Below are 26,747 nucleotides of genomic sequence, written 5' to 3'. Positions count from 1 at the left end.
GGTCAGGAGTTTGAGACCAGCCTGGTCAACATGGTGAAACCCCATCTCTATTAAAAATACAAAAATTAGCTGGGCGTGGTGGTGGGCACCTGTAATCCCAGCCACTCAGGAGGCTGAGGCAGGAGAATCCCTTGAACTCGGGAGGTGGAGGTTGCAGTGAGCCGAGATTGCATCACTGCACCCCAGCCTAGGTGACAAAGCAAGACTGTATCTCAAAAAAACAAAAAAGAAAAGAAACTTCATCTTGGAAGCTAATCTGCTATGTTGACTTCTGATAATCTGCGAAAGCTCGGAGATTTCCAGTTGATCTATTGTTCCTCATGCAACAGCACATACTTACCATAAATCCTGCCCTTAGATCAATCAACCTTGATAAATTAATACTTACTGTAAATCTTGTCCTTAGATCAATTCCTATCCAATCCCTCTGAAGCATGTGTACTCCTTCCCTATCTAATTCCTGGGTCTGAGGGTAATGGCATGGAGATCTACCTGTCTTGCGGCTGCCCAAGATCATGCTTCTGTCCTTAAGTTCACCAGTAAAACCACCCTATAATGACAAGCTAGACTTGTCTGCCTCCTTTGTTTTCTCAGGTTCTTCTGCATTTGGGGATCACTTTGAATATATATAGCCCATTCAGGGAACATACGGATTACAAAAAAATCCAACTCTATTCAAGATTTAATCAGCCTTTTCTATATTTAGATACTTGTGAGACAAGTTAAAAGAATAGGTCTACTCTCCACTTTTGTTTACATAATGCTAACGCATGTTGGAGTTGTTAAAGGAAATTATCAGTAATAAAGGTGATATTTTCATCCTCATCTGCCTTTATCTTATTTCTTGATTTGGTTCAGAATTCAGCTGAGGAAAAGGACGCTTTTTTTTTTTTTTTTTTTTTGAGATGGAGTCTCACTCTATCACCCAGGCTGGAATACAGTGGTGCAATATTGCCTCACTGCAACCTCTGCCTCCCAGGTTCAATCGATTCTCCTGCCTCAGCCTCCCAAGTAGCAGTAGCTGGGATTATAGGCGCCTGCCACCACGCTCAGCTACTTTTGTATTTTTAGTAGAGACGGGGTTTCACCATCTTGGCCAGGCTGGTCTTGAACTCCTGACCTCGTGATCCGCCTGCCTCAGCCTCCCACAGTGCTGGGATTACAGGCGTGAGCCACAGCGGCCAGCCAAGGGTGCTACTTTATTGAGCTCTCCTTCTCAGACCACGACAGTTAACCCAGAATTGCCTTGGCTAGTGGTATAGAAAAAATCCTTTGACTAATCTCTAACCTTGAAACATTTTTCTCATTATTAATTATTTAAAAAATTAAAATACGGCTTAGCCCAAAGAAAGAAGTCCTACATGCTAGAAAGTTTCCACAACATTACCCTGTTTTATTTCCTTCATGTACTTCTTATCTGAAATTGTCTTTTGCTTACTTTATATGTATATTGACTGTCTGCCATATGACTTAAGAGCAGAAACCTTGACTGTCCTGTTTACAACTGTATTCTTAGTGCTTAGAGGAATGCCTAGCACATAGGCAAACAATACTTATCTGCTGAACAAATAGATTTAAATTTAAATATTTGTTAATATATAATACTAAAATTTTCCTTACCTTTTGAATTACAAAAAGTTACGCTATTTGCTTCTATACAGACAGCAGTTTGTGAGGTTTTTACACAGGTTGGAATTCCAATAATTTTATATTCATTTCCTATATTCATTTTATTCACTGATTCATCTAAAATTATTAAAGACAGAAGAAAATGCATATTCACTAAATGAACTTTGTACATGAACATATGGTTCAAAGATCCAGAACTAGTAAAACAATTCAGTAGTTGAGTTAGGAGTATTTACTTTTGTTTAGCATAATATCCATATAGAGTGACACTAATAATATAAACTGATGCAATTTTATTGCTGATAAATTTTTATTCTTATGTGCTATGATGAATTAACTTCAAGAAGCATGTGATATAGCAACTAGACAGTCTTCTATAATATGGTCAAAAGAAAATAAAATTATTCCATATAAGATGAAACATTTTTCCATTCAATGAAAAGGAATGTTAATAAAAATGACCTTATAAGTGATAATTTTATTTGAGAGGAAAATAATTTTCCTGTCTACCATACATGTAAGTACTTGTAAAAACATTATTTAACCTATGCAATATGTGGTTTTTTGTTTGTTTTTGAGACAAAGTCTCGCTCTGTTGCCCAGGCTGTAGTGCAGTGGCACAATCAGTTCACTGTAACCTCAAATTCCAGTGTTCAAGCAATCCTCCTGCCTCAGCCTCCTAAAGTGTTGGGATTACAGGTGTAAACCACCATGCCCAGCATGTAAGATATTCTTATCTGTACTTTATATATTAAGAAACTGAGAGGTTACATGGCTTGCACAAGGCTAAATAACTAGTAAGAAGCAGAACTGAAATTCACATTTAGGTTTGCCTACCCTCAAAGTCTACCCTTTTGCATTATACTAGGTTCCTCTCTCATACTTAGAGTTTGGGCAACACTTTGGATGAGTTCAAAATTTATTTTAAAAAACACACTAAAAATTTGATCCTCCATTCCACAGTTAGAAGTTGGTTGGTTGTAAAGCTATGAAAGAAAGGTTTACAGGGCGGAGCAAGGGTTAACTTATCTCTGTGAAGATCAGAGTGGTCTTCCTTTTTTTCTCTTTTCTCTCTAGCCCCAGAGAGCTGAACAATAACTCCAATATTTTTGTAAGACACACACACAGAATAATAGGAGATCCCATTGTCTTAAAATAACTGTGACCCTGGGACTTAGCTCAGTGCTTGGGACACATTAGGTCCTAATATCATTTTAAGTGAGTGTTGTATGACCGAATGAATAATTGATAATATTAACTAAATATGACTCTTTTAAAACACTCAAGAATTATAAGACTTGTGATTCTTAAGCTATAGAAGTACCATTTATAATTTATAAGCATAAACAAGTCAATTGCTTTTTTTCTTTTTTGAGACAGAGTCCCGCTCTGTCGCCCAGGCTGGTGTGCAGTGGCACGATATTGGCTCACTGCAGCCTCTGCCTCCGGGGTTCAAGTGATTCTCCTGCCTCAGCCCCCCGAGTAGCTGGGATTACAGGCATCTGTCACCACGCCTGGCTAATTTTTGTATTTTTAGTAGAGATGGGGTTTCACCATGTTAGCCAGGCTGGTCTTGAACTCCTGACCTTAGGTGATTTACCCTCCTAGGCCTCTCAAAGTGTTGGGATTACAGGTGTGAGCCACCGTGCCTGGCCAGCTTTTTATTTATTATTTTTATTTTTTTGTTATTATTATTATTTTTTTGAGTCAGGGTGTCTCTCTGTTGCCCAGACTGGAGTGCAGTGGCACCATCATGGCTCACTGCAGCCTCCAACTCCTGGGCTTAGGCGATCCTCCCACCCTCCCACCTTAGCTTCCCAGGTACCTAGGACTACAGACACATGCCACCACATCTAGCTAATTTTTTGTTTTTTATTTTTTTGTAGAGATGGGGTCTCACTATATTGCTTAAGCTAGTCTCAAACTCCTGGCCTCAAGTGATCCTCCCACCTCAGCCTCCCAAAGTGTTGGGATTACAGGCATGAGCCAGCCACTGTGCCCAGCCAATTACATATTTATAGCAATTTTTTTTTTTAGTTCAAACAGAATTCACTTACCTCTTAGGAAAATTGTAAGTGACTGAAACCTAAATGGCTGGTTGTTAGAATATCCTTGAAAAGCATGAAGTGCCTTTGTGGCAATTATTTCAACTATTTGTTTATCTTAAAGCAAAGAGCAAAAAAGAATTAGATATTAGAATATATATTCAATTTAATTTCCATATTGAAATATCAGACGCTATTTAAAAAATTATAATTACAAAATATAAATGCATATTACCACCAAGTACTCTAAATTTTCTGTCTTCTTGAAGTGAAGATGCACATAGATTACACAAAAAGTCATTTCTTATCGTTGCAGATTCTGTAGCACCAGGCACATGCACTCTTATATACTGAAATCCTGAAAGAAAACAGTGGTAAGATACATTTGCTTTCAGATTTAGCTATCTATTTTGTTTCTTTTGTTGTTGTTGTTATTTTTTAATTTTTAATTTTATATTTTCTTTTTTCTTTTATTACTGACACTAACAGATTGTAGCTATTTCAGTCCTTTAAAATTAGTCTAATTCAAAATGGAATTAATTCAGTTTTGCACTTGGGTTCAGGGTAGTTCAATTAACAGTTAACAGCTGTTTTTTGCAAGGCACTGTGCTAAGGCACTGGCAATGTGGATGCTTAAGCACACAATTTCTATATGTGGCAGTGAGAAACAGATAATTTCCACCTGTGGTATTCATTTGCAGAGTGTTCAGAGAGAAGAGAGGAGGGTCAATCAACCCAATTAGAGGTGGTGGGGATAATTTTGAAGTCCTGGAGAAGGATTAAACTGAAGTTAAGCCAAAGGGTTGAGAGAGGACATTAAATGTTTCACTCACAATGTCATGAAATAATGTGTGAGAAGAGCAAGTTAAGATGGGGGTGGGGGAGAAAAGGAGAAAAAATGCATTTCAAGATTATGCAAAGTAAATATATAAACATTAGGCGATATAAAATATTTATTCAATTTTTTTCTATTTTGTGTTTTATAACTAATTGTAAATATGATTTAGGATTAAACAATAAATTGTTCAATTTTTTTTTTTTTTTTTTTTAGACAGGGTCACTCTTTGTCATCCAGGCTGGAGTATAGTGGCATGAACACAGCTCACTGCAGCCCTGACCTCCCTGGCCCAAGCAATCCTCCCAACTCAGTGTCTTGAATAGCTGGGACTACAGGCATGTGCCACCATGCTGGGCTAATTTTTGTATTTTTTGTAGAGATGAGGTTTCTCCATGTTGCCCAGGCTGGTCTCAAACTCCTGAGCTCAGGTGATCCTCCCTCCTCAGCTTCCCAAAGTGCAGGGATTACAGGTGTGAGCCACCATGCCTAGCCAATTACTTAATGCTTTGATTTTCTTATTTAATATTTACCTTTTGAAAGAGGGCATGCTTCATCTGAACAAAGAAATCTTGCCCCTTGTGTATACTTGGTTACAGTTGTCATTGCAATCACAATTCCTTGCATCATATAAAATCTCTGAGATGTATAATCAAGTGGAAACTCACAAAGATCAAGACCATAACTTGGCAGGGGAGGTAAATGTGTTAATTTCAGCACTATATTAATCTAATAAGAACATAAACATGGTATTAATGAAAATTGCAAATCCAATTCGACTTGTATTACAATATAGTAAGTATATTATAGAGTAAGTCAAGTAATAATATGTTAATGTTCTTAGGAACCAAAATTTTAAGCATTAGAGAAACGACATTCAAGTATAAAATTAAAGAAATAAAAATCCTGTAATATAATATTTTAATTGAAAATAGCATTATGAACTTTAAATTTTTCCTTAAATATACACAATTTCTGACCATATTCACTGAAAAGACTTAAAAAACAATGTCAACCAGGGCCAGGCATGGTGGCTCACGCCTGTAATCCCAGCACTTTGGGAGGCCAAGGCGGGCAGATCACGAGGTCAGGAGATCGAGACCATCCTGGCTAACATGGTGAAACCCCTTCTCTACTAAAAATACAAAAAATTAGCCGGGTGTGGTGGCGGGTGCCTGTAGTCCCAGCTACTCGGGAGGCTGAGGCAGGAGAATGGCATGAACCCGGGAGGTGGAGCTTGCAGTGAGCCGAGATCGCGCCACTGCACTCCAGCCTGGGTGACAGAGCGCCACTCCAGCCTGGGCGACAGAGCGAGACTCCATCTCAAAACAAAATAAAATAAAATAAAATAAAATAAAATAAATAAATAAATAAATAAATAAAACAATGTCAACCAGGTAGCAAAGAAGCACGCCTAGTCCCCAGATTGTGATCTCTTGTTAAGTATCATTTCTCACTAAAAGGAATCAGGATTCCTTGGGGGAAATGGCTGATTTCGGGCCTGGGATAGAAAATATAGCAGATGGACTTGGGGTATGGTCTAACAAATGGCCTGTGTCAAAAGGACATAGGAGCAACCTTGAAGGGACCCCCAATGACAAAACGTAGGTTAATATGAGCATCAAAAGGAATGATAAAGATTCATTGAAACATACCTTATATATTTAAAAGTTCATGAGTTCCTTATATTTAAAAATGGAAACCCCCCAAAAAATTGATCATTATTGGAAGCTGCTAGATTTCAACTCATTACTCTTTATAAAGGCAAAGAATCAAACATTTACCCTGCCTTTCCTGTACAAATTTATTTCAGAGTAACTAAATAGCTGATGAGAGAAAATTACTCTTACAGAAGAATTTCGGCTAATTCAGAAAGAATGCTAAAATTAGAAAAATTACAGTTTTGCAACTCCTAATGAAATAACGAATTCTAGGCAATGAACATCAATGGCTGCTAAAACCATTAGGTGAAAGTTGATGGGAAACTGTATAATGGAGAGATGAGAATGACATCACAGGAACCCACTGATCAACTGTGACACTGTTAAAAGTGCAGCAATAGATACTATATCCTCTTGATATAGCACAATATGTAATACATTACACTATTATGTATTCTTGTCAAGTGATTTGAATCTGAATCTAAAAAGCCTTTATAGTCATCTTCTATTTTAGAAATATGAGGTTGGGAAATAAGATAAATAGCCCTACAAGGAAGCAATTAGACAAATCAAGATTATATAACGTAGGACCAATTAGTTTCTTCAAAAAGGTAATGGTCTAAAAAGGGAGGGAGAGGAAATGGCTCTAGATTGAAAGAGACTCAGTGAGACGTGAGAACCAATTATAATGTGTGAACCTTGTTTTGGTCCTGATTTGGAACAGACCTATTGTAAGATATTCTTGAAACAATTGGGCAAATTTAAATGTAAACTGGGTATTAGATAATACCAAGGAATTATTGTTACTTTTGTAGGGGTGATAACATTCTGGTTACGTAACAAAAATGTCCATGGCTGGGCACGGTGGCTCACACCTGTAATCCCAGCACTTTGGGAGGCCGAGGCGGGTGGATCACCTGAGGTCAGGAGTTCCAGGCCAGCCTGACCAACATGGAGAAACCCTGTCTCTACTAAAAATACAAAATTAGCCAGGTGTGGTGGCACATGCCTGTAATCCCAGCTACTTGGGAGGCTGAGGCAGGAGAATTGATTGAACCCGGGAGGTGGAGGTTGTGGTGAGTCAAGATCATGCCATTGCACTCCAGCCTGGGCAACAAGAGCAAAACTCCTTCTCAAAAAAAGAAAGAAGAAAAATCTCCATAATTTTTACAGGTTGATACTAAAGTATGTAGGGATAAAATAATAGAATATCTGGGATTTGCTTTAAAATATTTCAGAAAAAAATTGATGATGCAGGTATGAAAAAATATTATAACATTGAATCTGAGTTGAGTGGTAGATATATGAAGGTTCACTGTATTATTCTCTTTACTTCTGGGTATGTTTGAAAAGTTTTATTATAAAAGTGTTTAATGTTGGCCAGGCGCGGTGGCTCATGCCTGTAATCCCAGCATTGCAGGAGGCCAATGGGGGCAGATCATGAGGTCAGGAGTTTGAGATCAGCCTAGCCAACATGGTGAAACCCTGTCTCTACTAAAAATACAAAAATTAACTGAGTGTGGTGGCGGGCACCTGTAATCCCAGCTACTCGGGAGGCTGAGGCAGGAGGATTGTTTGAACCCGGGAGGCAGAGGTTGCAGTGAGCCGAGATTGCGCCACTGCACTCCAGCCTGGCGACAGAGCGAGACTCCATCTCAAAAAAAAAAAAGTGCTTAATGTTATAAAGGATAATACGAGAAATAAAGATGCATATGTAAGATATTCTATTGAACTTTGAAAAAAAGTAGTATCCTTTTAAATAAAAAGTCTATGAATATAAAAATATTTTTTTACAAGTCATCATGTAAATCTGTACCTGTTTGCTTAGTTAAATGTAACTAAAACTTACTTGCGTTTCAGTCTGCAATTGTCCAATTAATGAGAGAGTCTTAACAGCAATAAAACAGACCTGTGATTTCAAACAAAAAAAGTTACCAAAAATTCCATGTGGCATGAAATTATTTCTTTCTTTGACTTACTGATTGAAAAACTTCAGCAGCTTTTAAAGGTTGGTGTAAAATGTGATTTCCAAGCTCAGCATCTAATTCAACAACATCAGAGGGATTTATTAAAATTTTGAATCGATAGACAGCATAGCTTTGTTTTGAATCTGTGAAAATATACAAATGTAAAAGTCAGGATAGCTATGTGTAGGAGTTTATTTGAAAGTTTTTAAAATAACTCACCTTTGCTGAACGTACCATTGTAGTACTTGCAATCATCTATAAACTTTTGGAGGCCTCCACTTCTGTCAAGATAGATGAGGGCCGCCTCTTTCATTTTTAGATTTGACATTTTCTCCTGGTTAATATTTCTAATTGATTAAACCACAATTGTTGATAAAAGCTACAGATGGCAAAACTCACAGAAAGGATGTGAAAACCTAGAAATAAAATTAATTTTATTTTTGAAAATCTCTAATAAGACTTTACAAATTATTAAAGTTGACAGTGAACTAAAACTAGGCAAAATTTCCAACTTAAAAACATTCCTACCCAATGAAAACAAAACTTTTGTTTTCTTTTGTCAAATAATTTCTTTTTTTTTTTTTTTTTTGAGATGGAGTCTCGCTCTGTCACCCAGGCTGGAGTGCAGTGGCGCAATCTCAGCTCACTACAACCTCCGCCTCCCAGGTTCAAGCGATTCTCCTGCCTCAGCCTCCCAAGTAGCTGGGACTACAGTTGTGTGCCACCATGCCCAGCTAATTTTTTGTATTTTTAGTAGAGATGGGATTTCATTGTGTTAGCCAGGATGGTCTTGATCCCCTGACCTCGTGATCCGCCGGCTTCAGCCTCCCAAAGTACTGGGATTACAGGTGTGAGCCATTGCGCCCAGCCCAAATAACATTTTTATCAAGACTGTTATGAGATGCTCCACAAGATCGAAAACTTAAAAACAGGAACCTCAAATGTCTCTTAACAGAGGTACTCCCAAAAATGTTTGTTGAGATAAACAATATCTGATGATGAGGGTCCTTTCCAGGTGTTGTTTAAAAAATGAAACTGGTAAAAGTTGTTGCATAAATTCAATCTAAGTAACAAAATATAGTAGAATTAGTATTAACCTGGGAAACCTGAGAACTTGGTTCTAGACCCAGCATTTCCTGGTTGCTATGGGGAAATCATCTGACCTCTCTTGGCTCAGTATCTTTATCTGTAGGAAAGGAAAGTGTTGTATCAGATGATTAAAGCCCCTTCCAATTTTAAATATTGTGTCAGTGACCAACATAAAACATTAAATCACAGTAATGAGTAAAGAATGGAATATGTGAAATTCATTGAAAGACAGCAAATACTAATTGGAAACAATATATGTCAGTAGTTGTAACAGGTGCTAGAAATAAAATGATTAATAGGTGCTAAAAATAAAATGATTAAGATTGGATCCTGCCTTTCAAGAAGTTGCTAGGTGGAGATAGAGAAGTCAGAAATAATGACTAACACATTATTCATTCATTACCAGGTTGTCTTTTTTTTTTTTTTTTTTTTTGAGATGGAGTCTCACTCTGTCACCCAGGCTGGAGTACAGTGGCACTATCTTGGCTCACTCCAATCTCCACCCCCTGGGTTCAAACGATTCTCCTGCTTCAGTCTCCCAAGTAGCTGGGATTACAGGCATGTGTCACCCGGCCCAGCTAATTTTTGTATTTTTAGTAGAGACGGGTTTTCACCATGTTGGCCAGGTTGGTCTCGAACTCCTGACCTCAAGTGATCTGCCCGCCTTGGCCTCCCAAAGTGCTGGGATTACAGGCGTGAGCCACCGCACCCGGCCTCATTACCAAATAATTATTTGGCACCTACTATAGGTTGGATACGAGATTGTCCCAGGCACTTAAGGATACTAAGATGAGTAAAATGTGGTCCCTATCCTTCAGAAAGAGTGCAGTGAGAGAAGACATATATGTAAACAGTTACATGGCAATTTAAGTGCTGTAATAGAAATATGAATATACCAGGTAGCATGAAAGGAACAACATATACGAAATATTTCACAAAATTTGAGGTCATCCTTGTATATGGGTCATAACATTTTCTATTATTTTAAGACATTTTCATTGAAGATGGTGGGGTCATAGAGAGGAAGCTATGAATTCTACTTTAAGGTGACATTTGATAGACGACTATTTCACTAATTGGAGGAGCGGTGAAGAGAAAGAGAAAGTGTTCCAGAGATGGAGGTCACCTTCCACCCCCATTATCAGTTTTACCCTACTGGATCCACACACCCACTACGTGGAGTTCAGGCTACTTTCCAAAGAAAACCAATTAAGACTGTCCTTTTTGCTACAACATAGAAGTGAAACTTTAGCGTTTATTTCTCTGTGGCCATAAGTACAATGATCTCAAAATGTGTGGTGTGTTCAGAACATCACATCTTTGCTGCACTAGAACATTAGGTTTCTGGGGTGGAATGAAGGGCGACTATTGGTAATTAAATGGTTGGGTGAGGCCAGATTATGTACGCTTTTGAAGATTATATAGGCAAAGGGAAGCCATCAAAGTTTTTTTAAGGGGGTTAGTATTATAGTCAGATTTTTTTTTTTTTTTTTGAGACAGAGTCTCACTATGTTGCCCAGGTTGGAGTGCAGTGGCGTGATCTCGGCTTGCTGCAGCCTCTACCTCCCGGGCTCAAGCTCTCCTCCCTTCTCAGCCTGGGACTACAGGTACGCACCACCACATCCAGATAATTTTTAATTTTTTTGTAGAGACGGGGTCTTACTATGTTGCCCAGACTGGTCTCCAACTCTTGGGTAGCTGTCTCGTCCTCCCAAAGTGCTGGGATTACAGGTATGAGCCACTACGCCTAGCCCATAGTCAGATTTTTATTTTGGAAACCTGTGCCTGCTGCCAATGTGGAAAGCAGGTTGGAATAGCGGGAGAGCTGATAATCAGTTTCTACCTATTGGGATATTCCTACAAGTTGGATGGCCTGATCCAGGGCATTAGGAACGAAATGGAATGGAGGAGATCGATTCTAGAATTTTAAAGATTGCACACTGGACCTGGTGATCAGTCTACAATACGCAGAAGAGTAATCGAAAGCTAAGTGGGGTTTTAATATGGGTATGGGTGGATGCTGCTGCTCTAATGGAAATACAGAGCCCAAGGAGAAGTGTTAAGGACATGAGGAAAAGTTCCCTTGAGATATCCTGACTTTGAGGACTCTTGGGATTCCCTGATAGATGTAAGCAGGAGGGGGGCCGTAAATCAGGGCCTGGAGTTCGGTGGCATCAAAAGAGTTAGAGCTAAGTCTGGGTGTCACTGAGTAAAGCGGAGGCCCTGGGGAATGGACGCGTTTTCACGGAAGCAGATTAAGTCGGGAAAAGACATAGAAGCCTGTGGAAAAGCGTTAAGTGAGGGAACAGGGATAAAATTCTAACTCCCTGTCTTCCCTTAGTCTAACGAACACCGAGTGTTGCTGCACGTGGAACAGGCGCGGATTCTGTCTTCTCTCCGTGCCCTGTCAGCACCGGGGATGAACTGGTGAGGGGAAGACTGCAGGAAAACACTTCACAACCAAAGCGGATGAAAGCGAGTCCAGACTCATGAGGACCCCTCCCACTGACAGCGGTGACCTCGAGTTAGTGGGACCCCAGCGCTGTAGTGCTTTGCACCCACCTTGACTGCCACCGAGCTCGGCGGTTGCTCGCCGCCTGCAGCGTAGGCGGAGCGGAGCCCTAGCGCGCATGCGCACACATCCCGGCCGTTGGCGGCGTGCGCGGGGCTTGCCGGGATCGCCCGCGCTCTCCGGTCAGCAGGGGAAAGGGGAACTAGCCGGGCTTGTTCCTTCACTCTTGCTCCCTCCCAGCGATGCAAAGAAAAGATAGATCTACGTTTGGTTTTTGTTGTTATCTCAGGCCAAAGGTGTTGATGTTTAAAAAATTCAAAACGCTGCTTCAGGGAATGCAAAATGTCTAGTCACTTTGGAAGACATTCCAGTATTCCCTCAAAGGACTCAATATAAAGTTACCCTATGATCCAGCAATTCCACTCCTAGGTATTTATAAATACACCCAAGAGAATTGAAAACATATGTTCACACAGAAACTTCTACACGAATGTTCATAGTATTATTCATAGTAGCCCCAAAGTGGAAACAACATGAATGCCCATCACCGATCGATCAATGGATAACTGTGGTGTAGCCATACAATGGAATGGTTTTGGCCATAAAACGTGACGAGGCACTAATACATGCTACAACATGGATGAACCTGGCAAACACTATGTAAGAAGCCAGACACAAAAGGCCATATGTTGTGTAATTTTGTTTATATGAAATGTCCAGAATAGGCGAATCCATAAAGAAAGAAAGCAGATTTGTGGTTGCCCAGAGGTTGGTTGAGAATGCAGAATGATTGCTAATGCGTATGGGATTTCTTGTTCTTTTTAAATTGTGGTAAATATACATAAAATGTACAATTTTAACCATCCTAAAGTGTAGTTACACTACCTGCGTTCACACTGTGCACTCATCACCACTATCTGTAGAACTGTTTTCATTTTCCCAAACTGAAACTCCATATGCATTAAATAACTCCCCATTCTTCTCTTCCTCATCCCCTGGCAACCATCAGTCTTTGCTTCCTTGAATTCGACTACTCCAGGTACCTCATGTAAATAGAATCATACAGTATTTGTCCATTTGTGATGGGCTTATTTCACTTTGCCAAACATCTTCCAGTTTCATCCATGTTGTAACATGTTAGAGTTTCTTTCCTTTTTAAGGCTGAATAATATTCCACTGTGTGTGTACCATATTTTTTGTTGTTCATGAATTCATACAGGTTTTCTTTTAGAAGTGATGGAAATGATCTAAAATTGATTGTGGTGATAGTTGCACAACTCTGAATCTACTGAAAGCCAGTTGACTGTACATTTTAAATAGTTGAATTGTACAGTACTTGAATTAAATCTTATTGAGGTTGGCTGGGTGTGGTGGTTCACGCCTATAATCCCAGCACTTTGGGAGGCCAAGGCGGGTGGGTCACTTGAAGTTGGGAGTTGGACACCAGCCTGGACAACATGGTAAAACCCCATCTCTACTAAAAATACAAAAATTAGCCAGGTGTGGTGGCGCACGCCTGTAATTCCAGCTACTCTGGATTAATACTATTAGCAGACAGGATAATCACTTGAACCCAGGAGGCAGAAGTTGCAGTGAGCAGATATCGCACCATTGCACTCCAACCTGGGCGATAGAGCGAGACCCTGTCTCCAAAAAAAAAAAAAGAAACTGTTACCAAAAAACCCCAAACCCTTAAATTGTACCTGCTTCTCCACCATTAGTATTCCCTTTTTTTTTTTTTTTTTTGTGTGTGTGTGTGTGTGTGACAAGGTCTACCTCTGTCCCAGGACTGGGGTGCAGTGGCCCAATCAGGGCTCACTGCAGTCTCAATCTCCTGGCTCAAGTGATCCTCTCACCTCAGGCTCCCAAATAGCTAAGACTACAACTGTGCCTGGCAAACTTGTAAATTTTTTTTTTAGAGACAGGCGTCTCATTTTGTTTCCCATGCTGGTCTTATACTCCTGAGCTCAAGCAATCATCCACCTCAGCCTACCGAAGTGCTAGGATTACAGGCATGAGCCACCGTGCCTGGCCTCAACCTTTAGTGTTCTTGATACAGTTATCAACTCTGCTCCATTGCATTGAGTTGGATCATTTTCCATGAAAAAGTAATTGAGGTCATCCCTTTTCATATATAATAGGGGTGGCAAAACACCTCAGAGTTTCTCTGGGAGAATATAATCTATTTTAGTTGTGAGATAAAATACTTTTTCAGAGTAGAAATCAATTTACAACAACAATAAGGACGTTCAAATTGTCTTGTACTACAATTCTGTGGTAATAACTACAATTTTAGATGGGAATAGGCTATGGTCTGGTGATGGCCATTGTATTTTAAAGTAGAATAAATTCTTCTAGAAGGTATCCATATATTTTAAAGTTTTTTTTTGAGATGGAGTCACACTGTGTTGCCCAGGTTGGAGTGCAGTGGCATGATCTCTGCCTCCTGGGTTCAAGCAATTCTCATGCCTCAGCCTCCCGAGTAGCTGGGATTACAGGCACATGCCACCACGCCTGGCTAATTTTTGAATTTCTCGTAGAGTTGGGGTTTCACCATGTTGGCTAGGCTGGTCTCGAACTCCTGACCTCAGGTGAACCGCCTGCCTTGGCCTCCCAAAGTGGTGGGATTATAGGCATGAGCCACCGTGTCTGGCTATTTTAAAGTTTTGATTAATCAGTTCATAGCATAACATCGTTCGTTTCTGCACCAGAGTAATAGTTTTATATCAACCAAGTCCAGCAAAATCTTCTAATAGATTTTTATGTATTTAATACATCCTATAAAATATCTGCACAGTCAGGCATGGTGGCATGCACCTGTAGTCCCAGCTACTAGGGAGGCTGAAGTGGGAGGTTGCAGTGCATTATGGTTGCACCACTGGACTCTGGCCTAGGTAAAAAGTGAGACTCTTAGGGAAAAAAAAATCTGTTAGACCTAAAATCAGAATTTAAAACCTTAAGAATTCAGCACATTTTATACATTGCAAACTCTCTGAAAATGATAGTGATATCTAGAGTCAAAATGCCATTGCTGCTTATTGCTACATACTTACAGTACTTTATTTTTACAAAACATCACTAAACAGCAGAAACAAATTACATGCAATCTGGTAAAATGGCTCAAATATTAAGGTGGTAGAATTATGAATTATTTTTATTTTTGCCTTTCATACAGCTTTTTTTGCCTTTTAATATTTTTCATTGAGGTATAATTCATATGCAGCAAAATGAACAGCTCTTATATATTGTCTTATGAGTTTTTGAGTTTTGAGAAATACAAAGCTTTTATATTTTATTTTTTCTTTTTATTATTATTATTTTGAGATGGAGTTTTGCTTGTCTCCTAGGCTAGAGTGCAATGGCGTGATCTTGGCTCACTGCAACCTCTGCCTCCCAGGTTCAAGTGATTCTTCTGCCTCACCCTCCTGAGTAGGTGAGATTACAGACACCTGCCACCATACCCGGCTGATTTTTGTATTTTTAGTAAAGACGGAGTTTCCCCATGTTGGCCAGGCTGGTCTCGAAGTCCTGACCTCAGGTGATCCACCTGCCTTGGCCTGCCAAAGTGCTGGGGTTACAGGTGTGAGCCACTGCATCTGGCCAATTTTTTACTTTAAAAAATTTTTTCAAAGCTTTCTTTTAATTTTAATTTTTAAATTTTATTTTTGCCATGACATGTTTTCATCTGATAATTTAAAAAATTTTTTTTAGACACGGTCTTACTCTGTCACCCAAGCTGGAATGCAGTGGTGCCATCTCAGCTGACTGCAACCTCCATCTCGTGGGCTCAGGGGATCCTCCCGCTTCAGCCTCTGCAATAGCTGGAACTATAAGCGCATGCCACTGCACCTGACTTAACAGGTATTTTAAAGGATGTATTAAATACAGAAAAATCTATTAGAGGATCCTTCTGCCTCAGCCTCCCTAGTAGCTGGGACTACCGGTGTGCACCACCACACCCGACTAATTTTTTTTGTATTTTTTGTAGACAGGGTCTCACCATGTTGCCCTGGCTGGTCTCAAACTCCTGGGCTCAAGCAACCTGCCCATCTCAGGCTTGCAAAGTGCTAGGATTGCAGGTGTGAGCCATCACGCCCAGCCAGCCTTGTAATATAAAGTCAGGTAATGATGCCTCCAGCTTTGTTCTTTTTTTTTTCTTTTTGTTTTTTTTTTTTTGAGATGGGGTCTTTTCTCCGTCACCCAGGCTGGAGTGCAGTGGAGTGATCACAACTCACTGCAGCCTTGAACTCCCAGGCTCAAGCGATCCTCCCGCCTCAGCCTCCCAAGAAGCTGGGACTACTGGCACATGCCACCATGCCTAGCTAATTTTGAAATTTTTTTGTAGAGATGGGGTCTCTCTTCGTGGCCATGGGCTCAAGTCATCTTCCTATCTTGGCCTCCCAAAGTGCTGGGGTTATAGGTGTGAGCCACCCAGCCAAGCTTTGCTCTTTTTGCTCAGGCTTTCTTTGGCAATTCAGGCTCTTTTTTGGTTCCATATGAATTTTAGGATAGCTTTTCTAATTTTGATAAGAATTGCATACAATCTATAGGTTGCTTTGGGCATCATGGTCATTTTAATGATATTAATTCTTCTGATCCATGATCCATGAGATGTTTTTCCATTTGTGTCATCTTCAATTTCTCTCATCAGTGTTTTGTAGTTTTCCTTGTAGAGATCTTTCACCCCCTTATTTAAATTTATTCCTAGGTGTTTTTTGGTTGTTGCTGCTGCTTTGTTGCTATTGTAAATGGAACTGCCTTCTTACTTGCTTTCTCAGCTAGATCATTATTGGTGTATAAAAATGCTACTAGCTGGGCGCGGTGGCTCACGCCTGTAATCCCAGCACTTTGGGAGGCCAAGGCAGGCGGATCACCTGAGGTCAGGAGTTTGAGACAAGCCTGGCCAACATGGTGAAACCGTGTCTCTACTAAAAATACAAAAAGTTAGCCAGGCGTGGTGGCGGGCACCTGTAATCCCAGCTATTTGGGAGGCTGAGGCAGGAGAATTGCTTAAACCCGGGAGGTGGAGGTTGCAGTGAGCCGAGATCGCGCCACTGCACTTCAGCCTGGGCAACAGAGCGAGACTCTGGCCAAAAAAAAAGCTACTGATTTTAGTATGTTGATTTTGTATCCTGCAATTTTACAGAATTCATTTTTCAAACCTAAGAGTTTTGGGGTGGAGTCTTTTACTTTCTTTCTTTCTTTTTTTTTTTGAGACAGGGTCTCACTCTGTAGCCCAGGTTGGAGTGCATTAGTGGTGCAATCACAGCTCACTGCAGCCTCGACCTTCTGGGCTCAAGCAATCCTCCCACCTCTGCTCCCCAAGTAGCTGTGACTTGGGGAGCAAGTAGGTAGCTGTAGACATGTACCAACATGCCTGGATAATTTTTTGTTTTTTTGTAGAGACAGGGTTTCACCATGTTAGCCAGGCTGGACTTCAACTCCTGGACTCAAGTGATCTGCCTGCCTTGGCCTCCTAAAGTGTTGGGATTACAGACATGAGCCACTGTGCTTGGCCAGGTTTTTCTAGATATAGGATCAGGCCAGGCGTGGTGGTTCATGCCTGTAATTCCAACACTTTGGGAGGCTGAGGAGGGAGGACTGCTTGAGGTCAGGAGTTTGAGACCAGCCTGGGCAACATAGCAATACCTCATCTCTACTAAAAATGAAGTTAGCCAGGCATGACTGGCTAGTTTATCACATATGATAAACTACAGTTGTGTGCCTGTAGTCCCAGCTACTTTAGAGGCTGAGGTGGGAGGATCACTTGAGCCTGAGAGATTGAGCTACAGTGAACCATGATCGCACTACTGCACTCGAGCCTGGGCACCAGGGCAAGACCATGTCTCAAAAGAAAAAAAAATCATCAGTGAAGGTCAATTTAACTTCCTTCTTTTTTTTTTGAGACCGAGTCTCACTCTGTCATCCAGGCTGCAGTGTAGTGGCACCATCTCAGCTCATTGCAACCTCTGCCTCCCTTCTGGGTTCAAGCGATTCTCCTGCCTTAGCCTCCCTAGTAGCTGGTATTACAGGCACCTGCCACTACGCCTAGCTAATTTTTGTATTTTAGTAGAGATGGGGTTTCCCCATGTTGGCCAGGCTGGTCTCAAACTCCTGACCTCAAGCAATCCACCTGCCTCGGCCTCCCAAAGTGCTGGGAGTACAGATGTGAGCCACTGCTCCTGGCCTAACTTCCACTTTTCCAACCTGGATGCTTTCTCTTTCTCTTGCCTGATGGCTCTGGCTATGACTTCCAGAACTATGTCAAATAGAAGTAGTGAAAATGGGCATCCTTGTATTGTTCCAGTTCTTAGAGGGAAGGCTTTCAACTTTTTCCATTCATTATATTACCTCTGGGTTTATCATATATGGCCATTATTATTTTTAGGTATATTCCTTCTATGCCTTGTTTTGTTGAGGGTTTTTATAATAAAGGGATGTTGAACTTTATGAAATGCTTTTTCTCCATCTATTGAGATGATTATGTGTTTTCTCCTTCATTCTGTTGATGTGATGTATCATGTGTATTAATCTGCATATGTTGAACCATCCTTGCATCTGTTATATATACTTGACATAGGATCAAGTATAAATCCCAGTTGATTCTGGTGTATTATCATTTTGATTTGGCTGTGATTCCATTCAGTCATAGGCTTTTTTTGTTCGGAGACTTTTTGTTACTGATTCAATCTTGCTACTCATTACTGGTCTGCTCAGGTATTCTATTTCTTCCTGATTCAATCTTGGTAGGTTTTATGTTTCCAGGAATTTATCCACTTCTAGGTTTTCCTATGTATAGTTGTTCATAATAATTTCTGATAATCTTTTCTACTTGTGTGGTATCAATTGTAATGTTTCCTTTTTCATTTCTGATTATTTGGGTGGTCTTATTTTCTTGGCTAGTCTCGCTAGCAGTTTATCAATTTTATATTTTCCAAGAACCAACTTACTTCATTGATCCTTTATATTGGTTAGTCTATTTCGTTTAGTTCTGCCCTGATCTTTATTATTTCTTCACTTATCTTGGGTTTTGTTTGTTCTTGCTTTTTCTAGTTCCTTGAAGTACATTGTTAGATTAATTTGTAACCTTGCTACTTTTTGGATGTAGGCATTTATTACCATAAGCTTCTCTTAGTGCTGCTTTTGCTACATCCCACAGGTTTTGGTATGTCATGTTTCCATTTTCATCTGTTTCAAAAATTTTTTTTCCACTTCCATCCTAATTTCTTTGTTGACCCAATGGTTGGTCAGTCATCCAGGAGCATGTTGTTTAATTTCCACATATTTACAGTCTCCAAAGTTACTCTTGGTATGGATTCCTGGTTTTATTCCATTGTGATCTGAGAAGATACTTGATACATTGATTTTTAAAAATTTGTTGAGGCTTCTTTTGTAGCTTAACATATGGTCTATTCTGGAGAATGTTCTATGTGCTGATGAACGTATATTCTGCAGTTGTTAGATACAACGTTGTGTAAATATCTGATAGGTCTATTTGTCTAAGTCCAGTTTAAATTCAGTGTTTCTTGATTTTCTGTCTAGGTGATCTAATACTGAGAGGGGGATATTGAAATTCCCCATTATTGTATTGCTATTATCTCTTTAGACCTAGTAATATTTGCTTTGTTTTTAATCTGGGTGCTCCAGTGTTGGGTGCACATATATTTAGAATTGTTATATCCTCCTCTAGGCCTAGCATGGTGGCTCATGCCTGTAATCTCAGCACTCTGGGAGGCCGAGGCAGGCAGATCACTTGAGGCCAGGAGTTCCAAACCAGCCTGGCCAACATGGTGAAACCCTGTCTCTTACTAAAAAATACAAAAATTAGTTGGGTGTGGTGGTTCATGCCTGTAACCCCAGCTACTCAGGAGGCTGAAGAACGAGAATCGCTTGAACCTGGGAGGTGGTGGTTGCAGTGAGCCGAGATTACACCACTGCACTCCAGCCTGGGCAACAGGGTGAGACTCGTCTCAATAAATGAATGAATGAATGAATGGGAAATCCCACTTTAAAAACAGACCTAATTTCCACACTGCTTGTATGAGGGATGAAGTTATCAATTTTAACACTGTATTGAAAAGGTCATTACAGCATTGCCAAAGATGCTCATGCCTATCCCTACTTTTCATAGAGTACATTATACACAAAAGAATGACTTACAAAATGTTTGCGTACAGTTCTGTAATATCATTTGACTGTGGAAATTCACTATATTTGTTACAAACATGGTAAAGATATTGGTAATGATAAATTTTTCAGTGATAAAAATTCAGAATATTTAAACTTTCATTCAAATGTTTACTCCTGCTGAAATGATATCTGAACAGTGTTTGCTGGCTTTCTTTGTAAATTGCATATGAAAACTTCATACAGAGGATCTGCTACCACTGTCTGCATCATTGGGCACCTATTCCCCAAGTGTGACATGTGTATTACGATGTGACAATGGTTGGGAAGCCCTATTTTGTACCATATGCAATAAAATGGGAGGTATGGGTAACATGAAAAATGTTATAGAGTCTTCATTTAGACCTTTTGGTATATTTTGATAATAACCATGAAATGGTTATTCGAAGGGCATACATTTTCCTAAAAGCGTTATGCTATGAGAGAAAAGATAAACTTGAAACTTGGAAAACATTTTGTTCTCTGAATATTATACACATAAGCCTATGATAATCTAGTAATTCATGTGTCCAAATAATTTCTGTTCAACTTTTATTTTTCCCCCTCACACATATAAATAATTCATTTTATAATGACCATTGCAACCATTACCAATTTCAGTTTCAAATAATGACAGACATTAGTTGATCTTTTTGCTGATTTTATTATACTATATAGATTTGTATTTCTTGTGATCTGAGAAACATCAAAATTCCATTTTAAATTTGTTCTTAAAAATATACAATATTGCACTTTAATTTTTGGCAGCTTAACAGGAATGAATGAGTACAAAAAATCATAAAAGAAACTACAATTTTTATTTTGCTTCATAATAAGTAAAGAGCTTTGTGAAAAACAAAACTTACAGTAGTGCCAAATAAACCAAATATTTACAGTATAGATATTAAAGTCTTACCTCTAAAGGAAGATTCAGTGTATTGGATGTAAATATTATTAATATAAGAAAAGTCACCCCCACTGCCCAATTCTGCTGAACATTTTAAGCCAAAGAGTATTGGTGAGAAATGCTTTCATGATTTCTTTCTCAAGACATACATGGAAGGGATGCTTGTTCCTGGAGCATCTAAAGTGGGTCATTAAACTTTTACAAAAATGTTTCCTCCATAACTTAAAAAAAAACCTCTACTCTAAGCCAAGAATCCAAGGTAAGCTTATATTTTATTTTTAAAAGTTCTTCTGTAGTTACTCTCTCTTTTTTTTTAAAATAAATAGAAATGAGGTGTCACTACATTGCCCAGGCTGGTCTTGAACTCGGCTCAAGTGATCCTCCTGCCTTAGCCTCCCAAAGTGCTGGGATTTCATAGGCATGAGCCACCATGCCCAGCCAGTTATTCTCCTTTACTTTTATAAGCATGTAAGTTAGTTGGTAGGTTACGATTTTAAGGTCTGTTTCCTGTGCTGTTTCTAAGATATACTGAATTGGATACTGATTACACATCTGCCTGATTTTCAACTTTTGTTACATTGTATACACTTATGTTGACCCACAATTTGTTTTTAGTTTTTTTTTTTTTTTCTCTTAACTAGGGTCTCACTGTGGCACCCAGGCTGAAAAGTGCAGTGGCACAATTTCAGTTCACTGCAACTTCCATCTCCTGGACTCAAGCCATCCTCCAACTTCAGCCTCCAGAGTAGCTGGGACTAAAGGTATGTGCCACCATGTCTGGCTAATTTTTGTATTTTTTGTAGAGATAGGGTTTCGCCATGTTGCCCAGGATGGTCTCAAACTCCTAAGCTCAAACAATCTGCCTGCCTCGGCCTCCCAGGGTGCTGGGATTATAGACATGAGCCACCGTGCCTGGCCTTTTATTTTATTTTTAAATTCCCAATTAGGCAAATACTCTAGAAAGCTCAATTTTTTATTTTACTTAACCAATTAGGAAAAGAGCTTTGAAATACCTATTTGCAAAAGCAAATACAAAGATTCAGAATGACTTAATAGCATACTAAACATTCAAAAGATGAATAGAACATAAATAGAATGTATTTTTAATGTAAATATATGACAGACATTCATTTTTGGTACCACCTTAAAAAATCCAGCAGTACATTTTATTACCCTTCAGATCTTTGGGAATACTTAAAAATCCTAACCATTAAGCCTTTTCTTTTCCTTCAGAGGAAAAATAATCCACAAAGTTGAATTGGTATTTCAAAAACAAATAATTTCCTTCTGTTACTTTTTCTTTTTTTGGAGATGGAGTTTCACTCTTGTTGCCCAGGCAGGAGTGCAATGGTGCGATCTCGGCTCACTGCAACCTCCACCTCCCGGTTTCAAGCAATTCTCCTGCCTTAGCCTCCTGAGTAGCTGGGATTATAGGCATGTGCCACCACGCCCCGCCAATTTTGTATTTTTAGTAGAGACGGGGTTTGTCCATGTTGGTCAGGCTGGTCTCCAACTCCTGACCTCAGGTGATCCGCCCGCCTCAGCCTCCCAAAGTGCTGGGATTACAGGCGTGAGCCAACGCGCCCGGCCTGTTACTTCTTAAATGATCTGCAGAATAAAGTTATTCCAATTGTTAACTGGCAGCCAATGTGTTAATTATGCTTTTACATTTTGATCATACCATGAACCAAATATTTCAAACAGTGATTTATCATGGAAAAATACGGTTTCTTCTTAAACAACCATGTACCAATTGCATAGTTTTGGTGTGATAACAAAAGGCATAGTAAAGAGTTACAAAGGTATTAATATATGTCAGCTGAACTGAAATTGACTGTTAAAAAACAGTCTATCTTGGGTAGATGTTAGTGTAAACTTAGAGGGAAAAAACAGTCAATAGCAAAAAAGGTTTCTTTAAAAATAGGTTAATGCTAAGAATAATAGCTTTTAAATTTTGTTTAAAAATAAGCTTATTAAACAATATAAATTTTAATCAAAACAGCTCTTTGAAATGCCCTATTTTTCTTGCACATAGAAGAAAATACATTTTTTCATAGTTTTCATCATTACATGTAAAAATGAGGCACTAGTTATACATATTTGAATATATTCACACAAATAGAAGTTTCAGTCCCATCTATAGACTTATTTTGCTCAATGATTTCTGAATGGCAAACTGCTCACAAAAATAAGTCTTCTGAAGGAGGTGCATAAGAGAAACCAACGAATGCATCATCTGCCTCCAATACACTGGCATTCACTATAGAATAGTCAGAAGATACACACACAGAATATGGAACTGTTTCTTCTGTAAATGCTGTGTCAAAGTTTCTGATATCATCTGGTCCAGCCTAAAACATCAAAAGCACAGTATTATTCACCTTAGCTTTTCTTTCATTAATTTAATCCTTTATTTATTTATTTGAGACAGAGTCTCGCACTGCCACCTGGGCTGGCGTGCCAGTGGTGCGATCTTGGCTCACTGCAACGTCTGCCTCCGGGGTTCAAGCAATTCTCCTGCCTCATCCTCCCGAGTAGCTGGGATTACAGGCGCCCACCTACCACGCCCAGCTAACTTTTTGTATTTTTAGTACAGACAGGGTTTCACCATGTTGGCCAGGCTGGTCTCGAACTCCTGACCTTGTGATTCACCTGCCTCAGCCTCCCAAAGTGCTGGGATTACAGGCGTGAGCCACCACGCCTGGCCCAATTTAGTCCTTTATTACAACTCCTTTATGAATTTGTGTGTTTATTCCTGGCAAGGTTAGATGTCTTCCTAATTCATTCCCTTGAAACGCTTTTCTGCTTTTCCTTTCCTGACCTTTATTATTTGTCTTTATTATTTATATATCTGTCCTCCTAAAACAGGGGTGTCCAATTTTTTGGGTTCCCTGGGCCACATTGGAAGAAGAATGGTCTTGGACCACACTCACTAACATTAACAATAGCTGATGAGCTAAAAAACAAACAAACAAATGCAAAAAAGGTCTCATAATGTTTTATAGAAAGTTTAAGAATTTGTGTTGGGCCGCATTCAAAACCATCCTGTGCCTCATGCAGCCCACAGACCGTGCATTGAACAAGCTTATTCTAACAGTTAAGGTTCTTTTTGAGTTGGGGGAGGAGAGAGAAAGGTAAGGAAGGCTCACAAACAGAGATTCATTGTTAATTTAAATCTCAAGGCTTGTCACTGATCCCCTTTCTCTCTACCCATCACTGCCTCACACTACACCCAAGTTTAGAAAAAGGTCTCAGGGAGGTTTTCAGGATAGCATTTTGTATTTTTTTTTTCAGACGGAGTCTCGCTCTGTCACCCAGGCTGGAGTGCAGTGGCGCTATCTCGGCTCACTGCAAGCTCCGTGGGTTCACGCCATTCTCCTGCCTCAGCCTCCCGAGTAGCTAGGACTACAGGCGCCCACCACCATGCCCGGCTAATTTTTTCTATTTTTAGTAGAGATGGGGTTTCACCGAGTTAGCCAGTCTTGGTCTTGATCTCCTGACCTCGTGATCCACCTGCCTTGGGCCTCCCAAAGTGCTGGAATTACAGGCGTGAGCCACCGCACCCGTCCTAGCATTTTGTATTTGAGCTTCCATAAAATGCCTGTCCATCTGGTTTCTCAATTATGGGTGGGTAAAGCCTTCTGATGAATAAATGAAGCGGTTATAAGTAAAATAATAATTTTTTTGTTATCAGTTATTTAATTAGGTTCTTGGTTATAAGTAAAATTGTGAAAGATGACTCTTACTGTGCTACAGAGAATGTCATGAAGCATTTGACTAGGGCACCCTTAGCTCTGGAGGGCTTCCAAGTCCTGATATGAAAATTAAGCATGATGGCTGCTTAGGCTCAAATGCAGTGGTTAACTTTCCTTTACAAATCTAATACAAGCTAATAGACTCTACCTTTCCTACACACAAACACACACACACACACACACACACACACTTTTTTGAGACAGGGTCTCATCCTGTAGTCCAGGCTGGAATACAGTGGCACAATCACAGCTCACTGCAGCTTCAACCTCCTGGGCTCAAGGGATCATCCTGCCTAAGCCTTCTCCAAGTAGCTGGGACCACAGGCATGCGTCATTATACCTGGCTTATTTTTTATTTTTAGTAGAGTCGAGGTCTCACCATGTTGTCCAGGCTGGTCTTGAACTCCTAGGCTCAAGCAATCCTCCCACCTCAGCCTCCCAAAGTGTTGAGATTACAGCCATGAGCCGCCATGCCCAGCCCCAATATATTTATAGATAAAAACTGGGATACAAATTCAGGTGATTCATTCTTAAAGTCCATCCCTGAATTTCTAGATTATTTCTGCTCTACAGGGAAGGGAACCCTTAAAATGTTCAAGTCATTAAGTCTAACTGAGGGTATGCTGATAGAAATTCAGAGTGGATATTATAAGCAAAGGATAACAGCCTGGTACATCTACAAACTGAGCAGAGACCACAAAAACCCAGAATGCTAGATCCTCCCATATGAGAAAATCCCCCATAGAGACAAAGAATGCTAGAAGTTTTATATGTATGTATGTATGTATGTATGTATGTATGTATGTACGTACGTACATATGTATGCTTTTTTCCTCATCAAATTCTTATATACAATCCTTGAAGCATGGGCTCTTGGATTCTGGCTACAAAATTTGCTAGCTGTCCTTTTTTTTTGAGACAGAATCTCATTCTGTTGCCCAGGCTGGAGTGCAGTGGTGTGATCTTGGCTTACTCAAACCTCCACTTCCTGGGTTCAAGCAATTCTTGTGCCTCAGACTTCTGAGTAGCTGGACTACAGGTATGTGCCACCATGCCCAGCTAATTTTTGTATTTCTAGTAGAGACAGGGTTTCACCATGTTGGCCAGGCTGGTCTCGAACTTCTGACCTCAAGTGATATGCCCGTCTCGGCCTCTCACAGTGCTGGGATTACAGTTGTGTAATTCGTTATATGAATTACTCTATCTCTATGAGCTTGTTTCTTCTTCCATAAAGTAAGAATACTATCACCTACCTCCTGAGGTTGTTGCAAGGATCTGATGCATTAATAAATAAAATTTCCAGAATCTAACATGTAGAAGGCACTCAAATGATGGCAATGTTCTCTGACTTGCCTTTATAATGCCCTCTTGGCTCATGGCTGGTACTGACAGGAATAATACAGGCTGAGCATCCCAAATCTGAAAATCCAAAATCCAAAATGCTCCAAAAGCCAAAAATTTTGAGCATCTACATGACAGTCACTGGAGCATTTTGATTTCAGATTTTCAGATGTGGGATGCTCAATCAGTAAGTAAATCCCAAAATCCAAAAAACAATCCCAAATCCAAAACACTTCTGGTCCCAAACATTTCAGATAAAGGATATTCAACCTGTACTATGTGGTTTATTAAGAGTGAGGGCGGGCCAGGCACGGTGGCTCATGCCTGTAATCCCAGCACTTTGGGAGGATGAGGCAGGTGGATCACAAAGTCAGGAGGTCAAGACCATCCTGGTTAACATGATGAAACCCCATCTCTACTAAAAATACAAAAAATTAGCCCGGCATGGTGGCCAGCTATTGTAGTCCTAGCTACTTGGGAGGCTAAGGCAGGAGAATCACTTGAACCCGGTAGGCGGAGGTTGCAGTGAGCCAAGATCGCGCCACTGCACTCCAGCCTGGGTGACAGAGCAAGATTCCATCTCAAAAAAAACAAAAAACAGTTGAGGGTTCTGCCTTCAGAGTATCTGAGAGTTAGAGTTCAAATTCTAGTTCTGGAACTTTAATTTTGCGAAAAGTTATTTAACTTTTTTTGTGCCTCAGTTAACTCATCCGTATATATGGAAAATAACAGTACTATCTCATAGGATTGTTGTCAGGATTTAGTAAAAGGATACATGTAAAGTATTGAGAACACTGTATGAGAACACCTACTTCATCAAACCCTAGAATAGCTAACTTT

The 26,747-nt window shown here is 39.8% G+C and overlaps 2 protein-coding genes across 20 annotated transcripts in view; both read right to left on the bottom strand.

Annotated features, from left to right (window-relative positions):
• MCMDC2 (minichromosome maintenance domain containing 2) overlaps window positions 1-12,671 on the bottom strand; it is a 54,663-nt gene extending 41,992 nt beyond the window's left edge. For 2 of the 8 annotated variants that reach the window (XM_054497561.2, XM_063668822.1), the window contains exons 1-9: window positions 10,890-11,750; window positions 9,235-9,323; window positions 8,372-8,553; window positions 8,150-8,280; window positions 8,020-8,079; window positions 5,043-5,238; window positions 3,910-4,032; window positions 3,687-3,791; window positions 1,621-1,746 (exon numbers count right to left, since the gene is read on the bottom strand). In XM_054497561.2, coding sequence (XP_054353536.2) covers window positions 1,621-1,746; window positions 3,687-3,791; window positions 3,910-4,032; window positions 5,043-5,238; window positions 8,020-8,079; window positions 8,150-8,280; window positions 8,372-8,465 — 835 coding nt within the window. In that variant the 5' untranslated portion in view covers window positions 8,466-8,553; window positions 9,235-9,323; window positions 10,890-11,750. Of the gene's footprint in view, window positions 1-1,620; window positions 1,747-3,686; window positions 3,792-3,909; window positions 4,033-5,042; window positions 5,239-8,019; window positions 8,080-8,149; window positions 8,281-8,371; window positions 8,554-9,234; window positions 9,324-10,889; window positions 11,866-12,623 lie in introns of those variants that run through there. The other 6 variants (XM_054497559.2, XM_054497562.2, XM_054497564.2 and 3 more) reach the window with 6 other exon arrangements.
• Window positions 12,672-20,551: 7,880 nt separating this feature from the next.
• SGK3 (serum/glucocorticoid regulated kinase family member 3) overlaps window positions 20,552-26,747 on the bottom strand; it is a 152,004-nt gene continuing 145,808 nt past the window's right edge. For 8 of the 12 annotated variants that reach the window (XM_054497566.2, XM_063668827.1, XM_063668824.1 and 5 more), the window contains one exon: window positions 20,552-23,162. In XM_054497566.2, coding sequence (XP_054353541.1) covers window positions 22,992-23,162 — 171 coding nt within the window. In that variant the 3' untranslated portion in view covers window positions 20,552-22,991. The remainder of the gene's footprint in view (window positions 23,163-26,747) is intronic. The other 4 variants (XM_054497570.2, XM_054497572.2, XM_054497571.2 and 1 more) reach the window with 2 other exon arrangements.

Source organism: Pongo pygmaeus, chromosome 7 (assembly GCF_028885625.2).
Source record: "Pongo pygmaeus isolate AG05252 chromosome 7, NHGRI_mPonPyg2-v2.0_pri, whole genome shotgun sequence".
Taxonomy (NCBI): domain Eukaryota; kingdom Metazoa; phylum Chordata; class Mammalia; order Primates; family Hominidae; genus Pongo; species Pongo pygmaeus.
The sequence above is the reverse complement of the archived record's forward strand: the minus strand, read 5'-3'. Positions and strand labels throughout refer to the sequence as shown.